The sequence below is a fragment of the Colias philodice genome, chromosome 14 (genome assembly GCF_061535455.1).
Source record: "Colias philodice isolate Cphi_HAF_F1 chromosome 14, ilColPhil1 Martin Lab GWU primary, whole genome shotgun sequence".
NCBI classification, from domain to species: domain Eukaryota; kingdom Metazoa; phylum Arthropoda; class Insecta; order Lepidoptera; family Pieridae; genus Colias; species Colias philodice.
This window is the reverse complement of record NC_143099.1, coordinates 10,746,923-10,757,418: the sequence shown is the minus strand read 5'-3', so window position 1 is coordinate 10,757,418 and position 10,496 is coordinate 10,746,923. Positions and strand designations below refer to the sequence as shown.

General features: G+C 29.3%; 1 protein-coding gene across 1 annotated transcript; it reads right to left on the bottom strand.

Annotated features, from left to right (window-relative positions):
* Nucleotides 1-439: 439 nt before the first annotated feature.
* On the bottom strand, nt 440-5,621 carry LOC149483043 (uncharacterized). Its single transcript, XM_089703567.1, has 6 exons — nt 5,538-5,621; nt 5,340-5,457; nt 4,105-4,240; nt 3,223-3,286; nt 1,856-2,010; nt 440-566 (listed from the first exon to the last, which is right to left on the bottom strand). Exons 1-6 carry the CDS (start codon nt 5,619-5,621, stop codon nt 440-442), a joined length of 684 nt encoding a protein of 227 aa, XP_089559693.1.
* Between the last annotated feature and the right edge of the window lie 4,875 nt (nt 5,622-10,496).

Below are 10,496 nucleotides of genomic sequence, written 5' to 3'. Positions count from 1 at the left end.
AAAAAGTAAATGGGCAGTTTTGAAATTATAAAAATATTCAAAGTAACCTGTTTCTGTTGGTTCATTTTTTTAATTAAATTCTAAGAAAAAGAAATGCAGTTTTCATAATCTACAGGTATCTACGAATTTTCTTGTTAGACGAGCGGAAATTTTTCTTCGATAAAACCCCCAACAAAACAAATTAGTGTTTAAACAGAGCACGGTAAAATATTACCCTTATCTTCCTAAAATTTGACAGGAACGGAGTTTCGGAAAAATAAATATAAGCAAAATTGTTTTCTTTATTATCTATTCAGTTCAAACAACAAATTTACTCAAAAACCATTGTGTATTTTTAATTTGAAGGGTAAAGAAATATTAATTCGAGTTACAATGTCTTAGAGACAAAGCAAACTTAACTATAGCGTTATTAAAAATTGTTACAAGAAAATTGAGTTATTTAGTGAATTCTTGTTAGAAAATGAGCCATATTTCCCCGGCATTTCACAAGATGTTCCTTCTTGCTTGTTAAGGCTTCTATTTCGTCTGTGAGAGCCTTAATTTTTTCCTCCGCCTCCTGTTTACCTCTGAAAATAAATTAAAGTACAAAATTGAATAATTTATTACCTTATCCAATTTCAAAGTAAGCGAATGTTGGTACGTGACTGAAATCTTTATGTTGTTGATAATACAATTTGAATAAAATTTTTACCCAAATAAAAATCTGTATTATGTGTCGGGTACATTATTTATGTTAAGTTATTAGGCGCTGAATTAAGGCTTTGGGATAAAATATTATCTAAATTATAAATGATAACGCTTTAGAATAAAATATTATCTCAATTTCAAAGTTCTCTATTTCCAAAAACAATGTATGATACTAGGGTATGTCGTCTTTTCTACCTTATAATAAAAAAGTAAGTTTTGATTGAACAATAAATCTGAATTATAGAAAATTTCTAATAATACCTAAAAGGAAAAGTTGTCAGTATGTCCGGATATTGTGTTCAAGCGTGGACTACTAAAATAAGGCACTTATGTCCATATATCATTTTCCTTTTCATAGTTCAACGAATAGCACTTTATTAAAGTAGGTCACAATTGGAAAAAATGTAATAGAAATACCAATCCATTTGGACGAAAAGCGTATTTAATTTTTATTGCCTTTTGAAAGAATTCTGAGCGTAAAAATATCGATTTACCTATTCTAGTTTTTGAATGAAAAATTAAACGTTTTGTGTGAACTTATTTTAATTTAAAGCTTTTGTAAAAAAGGAAATGTAGTTAGGTTATTATATAACGTAACTAACTACCTACCCTTTTTGATTTATCAGCTTCGAAAAAAATATTTTATGAATTTCAATTTAGTGATACCGAGAAGTAATCGATCTGTTTCATCAGTTTTTAATACAGAGCTACTGCTTAACTTTTATCTCAGACTTTGAGCGCGGCGACCGAATGTCAAAATTCCGTAACGAAAAATCCTAACACCCCCACTCCAACGAGCACAGCGATGTGATACTATGCCAATAGCTTTACCGCGGCAGTCATCGAGTGCCACGTACACGTATTTTTGGAGTGAAAACTTCTTTAGCGGCGTTGAGCACTTTTTCTGTAACGGTTTAAAATCTTAAACTCGCGTCAGGACACGCGCGTGACCTGATCGAAAAATCATAAGACGATTCCAAAATATCAAACATGCTCAACGTTAATAATCAAGTTTTCACTTCTGCCGGCACTCCCGGAGTGCAACCCGTCTTTTTTTTTGGATAGTACCTATTAAAAATAAATATATATTTTTTACCACCAAAAACTTTTCCTCTCAAAAGGGGCACATTACACACAAAAATGCTTATTATTATTAAAATGATATTACATAACATTAAGTATGTCCTCTGGTACTCCAGAACTCAACTCCTCAATAGCAAGCTGTAATTTCATCACGTCGTCTTGACGACACGCCTCCTCAGCTTCCAGCTCAATGGTGATATTCTTTATCATTTCTATTTCGTTGTTTATTTCTTCTTCGTTCTAATATCGTTTAAAATCATGTTAAGTAAATAAATACCTTTAATAAATTAAATATTTGCGGGACAGTTAAGTTTGAATTAAATCTGTTCCTTTAAAGCGGGTCAAGTTTAGTCTGAAAGAGCGGGGAACACAAACTAACAAACAGGGGAAGCTTATAAAAGTGTGTCAAAAAAGTTGTTCCTATAAATAAACAAAACCTATCCTAATAATTAAAACTGCCAGCAATATTTAGACGTATCCACTCTGTTAACAAGTCAATACCATATGCTATAAAAACCACGGTAAGAAACCATGGATCAAGTATTTGGCCATGTAATCAAGTAAATGACGCATGTAATTGGTCCCTATTTCTTAGCTATATTTATTGAGGATATTTTTTTAGACATATTGTTGGTTCAGTAAACATCGACATCTCTAATTATTGTTATTTCGTCTCATTATTTATATAACAAAGATGTTATATATTATATTGTACAGGTTAGCAATATAATTGTATCCAATTAAAATGTGATAATTATTAATGGTATTTCGAGATTAAATTGTAATAAGTCTATTGAATAAACGTCAGCACAAATGTTATTCAATATTATTAAATTAAGGATGGCTTTGCTTTTGTAATAGGTTGCCAGTGAAAGGTTTACCTTTGTGATATTGTAGGCAATTTATCTATTCGTTTATTAATCGCAATTACTAAAGTACTAACGACTAATCCATGTACTAATATTATAAATGCGAAAGTAACTCTGTCTGTCTGTCTGTTACTCAATCACGCCTAAACTACTGAACCAATTTGCATGAAATTTGGTATGGAGATATTTTGATACCCGAGAAAGGACATAGGCTACCTTTTATTGCGAAAGATGTACCACGGGCGAAGCCGGGGCGGACCTCTAGTTTTATATATGTGGAAAAAAAATGTTTTCTCGACATGTAATTGCGTTGAAGTTTTGTTATATTTACATTTGCAAGGTTATGACGTGATGTAGGAAATATATTTATTCTACTAGCGATAATTTTCTACTTTACGAACCTTACCTAGTGAATTTCATAATTTTATATATATCTGTGTGTTAATTTATGTATTTTTTATTGAACTATGTGCATTATTAAACCTAAAAGTAACTGCTTCATTACTATATTTTACGTATATCGAAATCAAAAAATAAAGAAATAAATAAAGTTCAATAAACTATTTAATTGGTACACACTTACCGCAAAAGCTCGTGTTTGTCGAAAGCGCTGTGCAATTTCACTAAGGGTGTCTTCGTATTTGCGACTGAAAATTGCAATAATAAACCAAAAGATATTTAATATTAACAAAATTGTACAAAATTTTTATGTATTACATAAGGTACATAAATATAGACAACAAATCTCTCTATAGACAACAAATTAAATACATATTTATGAATTTTGTAATCAAATATAACCCTCCAAACTATATTACAACAAAAAAAAATGAATTCATAAACCCTTTTTTATCGGCAATATGAATTATTTATTATTGGTAAAAGCACGTCCCTACTTCTAAAGATCTTTGAGTATTGGCTTCGTTTCTTATTGAACATGGTTCATAAAAGTAATATTCCATCCATATTATATTTACAAGAAACGAAATTCAATCTCACATATGAGACATACTTTAAAAATAAATTAACATCATTACAAAATATAATTTCATGGAGCAGGATACAGGGAATAATATTTTTGATATAAACCAGCGGCCGAAAAATTATTCATGAATAATATTATACACAGAATTGACACATAATTAACAAATTTAATTTAATATTGTGATGGTGTTGAATTTTCAATGTAATCTAAAAGTACCTAATTGCACTTCAAATAAAGGAATAATCAAGAAGATTTTTCCATCATTACAAAAATTTCTGTATAAGGAAACAATTAACATAATTTAATATAAGAAAACAATTAAATAACGATTTTGTTTTGATTACATTCAACATTAAATTAAATGTTAAAACTTAAAAGTATCAAAAAATTTGGATAACAAAATGAAAACATATTTTTTCCCTACTTAAAATATTGCTAATTACGAACTGTTATTATATTAAATTAACTTATATAACATACATCTCACTCTCCACACACGCTTGTTGCTGTCTAACCTCCGTCTCCAACATAACTCTATGGTCGCGCGACTTATCAACCGAAGCGCTCATAGACTCACATTGTTTTTTTAATTGCATCCGTTTCGCTGTTAACTGTACTGTGGATTGTGAATAATCTGTTTTTTTTATTTGTTTATTTGTAGGGTATTTTGTGGAATAAATACTCGGTTTTTTACTGTCTTACTGGTTTTTTTGAGAATTGACTTGATTGCGGGGAATAAGTTTCTATACAACCCAAAGTAGGTGTTTTATTTATTTTGTGTTCTACCTATATTAAAGGTATTTTTATAGGAAAAGGGTATTGGTATATATATTTAAGGGTTCGATTGTGTAGAACAAACTATATTTGAATGATGATATTGTAAATAACGTGAAAATGCTTGAAATAGGCCAGGCACGACGCGGACGGCTCAAACGCGGTATGACATATATTGATATTGGAAAATTTATTTATTATAGTAGAGCCATTTTAATAGGCAACATTTGACAGTTCAACAAAATTCTACAACGTAACCTAGTAACGACAACATAGAATAACATGATATTTCTTTCTGTTAGATCTGCACATTTGCTTAACTTTTTTCAATAACGATTACATATTTATAATAATAATGACCGATACAAGTAATTTTAAGATTTCATTTTACTGATGAACCATTCTAAACATAATAAACAATTTCTGAATTGAAGAACTGACGTCGCTACAATTTTGTGTCAATAAACCTTTTTTCTTTTTAAATACCAGAGATGTTACTCTAAAAATCGAGATCTGACATCTAGAATCGAATGCATTGATTACTTGTGAACAAAAATCATCATAAATTAATAAATTCGATTTACAAATGTTTCAAATCCGTATCGATTAATTCACTTTAATCGATGTTTTTAAGCAGGTTACCTCTCTTCGAAGATAAAATTGATAGACGTCAAATGTTGCCTATTAAATTGGCTCGACAATAATTGATATTTTATTAAGTTTTTGTTCATCATCTTTATTTTTTATTTTTACTATAATGTTTGAATTAAAGAAGCAAACTAGAATTTTACATGAACTAAATTTAACTAAGTAATTCAATGTATGAAATTATTATTTTACATCTGTTACTAATTCTTTACTATTGATATGTTTTATAACATAGTAACAATTATTATTACATAAATTTCTAATAAATAAATATAATAGTCTGATTCTCTTACCATTTTCTAGCTTCAGGCGTTCTATTTCCGTATTCAGAGAACGCGAAATACGCAATGCATTCAACGTTTTATGGTATTTCTGTTCATTTTCCGCATCTAACGATGGCATTGCAGACCTCTACAAAATTAATTAACAACTTCATAATTGTTAAAAATTAAATTTGTACCTACTTGATAACTTCAAAGGTACCTACATACCGTTACTACAATGTCGTTCTCTACTTCTTCCAAGTTTGATTTTAACAAACATATTTGCATCTGTTGTTCTTCGGGAGAAAACATCTTAAAATTTCGATTATTGCACTCAAATTATAAAATAATTTTAATTATTCGATTTATTCGTGACCTTATTCCCCGATCACAATTTTTTAACTATGGAATAGAATTTGGAATGCTGTTTAATTTATTCTTTTTTCAAATTATTTTCAGCCAGGATTCATATTTTACATCTAATAAAACGATTATACAAATCAATTAAATATAATTATTATAAAATAGTTTATTTATTCAAATAAATAAAGTAAAATAGTAAGAACAATAAAATTATAAGATTATTAATTTAGATTTAACATGGATGTCTATAACAAGCACGAATCATTGGCACATAATATTATGTGCATGAAAAAAAAAAAGTTGTGGTTTTTGGCGGGAACATGATTCTTTTAAGAAAAGTTTTATTTCATAAACTGAAGTAGTTTAGATTCTTGTTTGTAAAATTTTAATAAGTTAATTATGTAAGACTTAATTATGTATTACTTTTGTGTAAAAAATATACCATACTTTTTTAGTGAATTTTATAGGTTTATAAGTTTACATATGTACGTAACTAAATAGGTACTTCACTATTAATTCGAAAATAACTTTTATTTCTGTTTTGATTTGGAATGGATTTTGGATCTGGAAACTTTGAAAAGGAAAGAAGCATAATATTTTTATCCCGAAAACACATTGAAATGGGAAATATACATGTGAATAGTACACGGCCGGAGCGAAGCCTTCAACAATAGTTTTTTGTAAGGTAAATATTTTGAACAATTCTTTCACATTTAGGTCTATTTAAGTTTCTTAAAGTTTAGAGATATAATGTTCACGTACACGGCACTCGATTAAAACCTGTTTCTTGTTGTTATAGCTAACTTTAATTATAATTCCGGTGAGCTGAACAATAAATTAGATATAGATGAGAGTTTGTACGCTTGCCCATTGAAAACTTTCGCTGTGAAACTGTTTAATACAATCTATGGAACACATGGGCTATGTTGTTAGCGAGTTTTATAACGTTATGATTTATAGCAACTTTCAGAGCGTTGCAAGATATAAAATATATATGGGGATTTGGAATAGCTTGTTATAATTTTTATTGTTTTAAATACCCAAACGCTAGTTTTAGCATTTCTTTAAATTAAATTTAGTACTTATGTATTATGACATACAGGCTCTTATATTTATTACTAGCTACCCCACGGTTTTACTCGTATTCCTCTGCTCCTATTTCTCTAAGCGTTATGAATTATTATGATATAATATTATTATAGCCTTCCTCGATTAATGGACTAACAAACAGTGACATAATTTTTCAAATCGTCCCATAGTTCCTGAAATTAGCGCGTTCAATCAAAGAATCAAACAAACTCTTCTGCATGATAACATTAGTACTTTTAGATTATATTAATTCATACACTACCTATATACGATAAAAATTGATAGCAGTGGTAGTTTCGTAACAACAAGTATTAAAAAGGCGGAACCACATAGAGCGAGCGAGTGTGGCGCGAAGCAATTTTCCGCGAAGCATTTTCTATGTGGATCTACCTAATAGATGACTTTAACCTAATTCCTCATTATAATTATGTCCACTATAAGTACCTAAGTAATTATTAATCAATTAGACTTATGAGAGATTAAACTACGCCAGTACGCTGATTAGATACAGATCAGTAGATGTCTCTAGTCGTGAAACTTTATCCACGTTCTAGTTTGCTAACGCAAAATCCTCTTTGCCAATGTTGCTATATTTTTTCCATTTACAGTTTTATTGGTTTTATTCTGATGGAAGTTGTTATGTTATTAAATCATTTTCACTATTCTTCATAAGAGCTTAAAGTTTGGTTGATTAAGTTTTGCGTTGTTGATTTTTATATGTTATTTTTTGCACATGCGAAGTTCAATTTTCTTTACAAAATTCGATTTTATAGAAGTATAGAACAAGAAGGGGTAAGATTAATGTGCAGATAATTAAATAATTTCGACATTAATTCGTATAACACTGGTATTATCTCAAGCTGTATCTTTGTAAAATCCGATGGTTTAACCACAAACCGCTGACTGAAACTCGTTTAATTATTCAAAATGAATGTTAGCCGTTTGTTATTAAGGAGATTATCCAAATACTAAGTACATGCTACATGAAAACAGGCTGCAACCCATTTAATATATTATGAAATATGCGCTCATATTATACGGGCATTATTAGACACACAGGTTCATTTGCATGTTTTTAATAAAGGTTCTTTATACAAAACATTACATATTTAGTCACTTTGATGTATGTGTGTTCATAACAGCGCGGGAATTAAAAGCGCTTAGCTAAGTGCTGTAAACAAATTAAATGGAAATGTTTGTAATAACAAAATATGGACATCTTTTCAATTTACATTATAATATACTGCTATAAAAATACTCTTTTATTATAAACTATTTCATCTCTAAATTACAAAATGAGAAAATACAATTTTAAACAAAATTCTACAATATTTTATTCAATTTCAGAATCAGTGAAATATTTTCGATCTATCTGAATTAAAATCGGTGCCTTTACAGTTTGTTCGATGCATTTCAAAAATGAAACTGTTCAAATATGGACATATTTTATATATTTCAAATATAGCGGATATCGTAGACAATACTAGTTTAGACAATAGAATATATTTTAAAGGATTTTGAATTTATAATATTTTTATTTATAATATATTCTGTTACATTTACCATAAACCATTACCGTAAATACCTATAAACTAAATGATAATTATCCCATACATAATATTATAATCTCTCCTCTTCACCAACATAATTTATTTTATTCGTTTTTGATGTGACAACGTCTTATAATTTGATAGAGCCGGCTGCACGCACGAAAAAACATGACTCATGCGGCGTTACCTCGCTCTGAGGCGTTACATGTAAGGCTTGAAGTGCAAGCCAGAGCGCGGAACGAGCGACAAAGAAGCACAATCGGACGTTGTCACGTTCAACCGTCAGTAAACCGACTTTACAGACAACCAATTTTTTTCTGAAAGATTTTGATGTATCAAGCTTTGCAGCACTATCAAGAAGAAAAATTATAAGTTGTTTACAAATTATAGATATTTATATGGAAGCGCAACCCTTTAGTTTTTTTCAAATCATAGATAATGCATACTAGCGATAGTTTAATATCAAGTGTTTACAGTTTGTATACAGCTTTCAAACTTTCCATGATAAATATGTTTTGATAGGAATATTTTTATTGCTAGCTTTGTGCCCGCGGCTTTGCTTTTGACGTTATCGCACGAGTCACGACAGCCGTTTGGTAAGGTTTGGTTTTTGTGAAAAAAACAGCCCGTCTTATTATATTTTTAACAAAATACTTAAAGCCGCCTTCAAACTGTCAGAAGTAATTAAAATTTAACATGACAGGCACTTACTTTTAAATATGAAAATCGGTTCACCCAGTCAAAAGTTCTGATGTAGGAAAGTCAAAAAATACAGTCGAATTGAGAACCTCCTTTTTTGAAGTTGGTTAAATCAAAATCAGAGTTAAAAGCTTAAAGACGGATAGAATTTTTAATTAATCAATAATAAATATCAGTAGAACGGATATTAGTAATTTTAATTGATTTTCGTTGAAACGTAAAAAGAGCTCTTGATTGCTTCATACAAAATATATTTATTCGATGCAGTTTTAATACGCTTTCCATATTAAGTTTATCTCTTCGAATGAGATTAAAATTAACTCGAGAGCAATATAAATTTCATATTCAGCACATTACATAACTCAAAGGAATAATTAATTTACAGATTAACGCATTCATTTTTATATTTGCATTTTAATAAAGTTTATATTTTAATAGGACAAAAAACACGAAACTAAAATTAAACATATGACATTAAAATGTAATACTTTCAGACTTCTTTCAAAGGATATAATTAATGACTTAATTATATAATTTAACAAAAAATAATGCCATATTCCAACAATAAAGTAAAACAAAAATCTTCTGTCTTTTATGCGAAGGGTTTGTTGTAATAGACTAGAGTAGATAATTTTTGAAACAAAAAAAAATCGCAGTCGGATGAAACCCATTAGAAAAGGAGGGGAATATGATAAAAATATAAGGAAAAATAAATTACGGTCAATCCGAGTTCGGGAAGCGGGAGGGGGGAGCTTTTAAGAGAAAAAAATGGTTTCTCTCGATTTCCGACAAAACTACAAGTCCCATAGAAAAAAGTTCAATGGCAAAGTTGTAGGTAATTAAAAGTTCTACAACTTTTGTATTCACAATTTTTTCACATAACCTAAAAATTTAGGTGAAAAATTCAAAAAACCAAGTTTTTGGTCTTTTATTTCTATCTACTTCAAAATTTATTTTTTTTCTACGAAATTTGGTGGAAACTTACTTTATTATGTCCCAAATACACTGTAATTTATTTGATTGAAAATATTTATTTTTTCGCCTTATTTTGAATTAATACCAAAAAAACAACCTAATTTTCAATCGAAAAGTCACCCGTCAAAATATCAGCTTTTTTCAAAAACTTGGGGAGCCTTTTATTCATTGAAATCTCTACTTTCATATGGTGTGAAAAAAATAAACACCACCATAGTAAATGTTCTCAGGAAATGCATACAAACAGTCTGAAAATTAGCTTTTACTAAATCAGGCACACTTCTCGAACTACCTGAAATGTTTTTATCGACATCATTTTGCTTTTGAATATGCTGTAAAATATTAAACTTAGAACAGATAATTATTTTTCTTTTGAAATATTACCGAAAAGCCGATACAAGAGAAGATATAGAGTTCAAGAAGTGTGCCTGATTTAGTAAAAGCTCATTATCACACTGTTTGTATGCATTTCCTGAGAACATTTACTATGGTGGTGTTTATTTTTTTTACA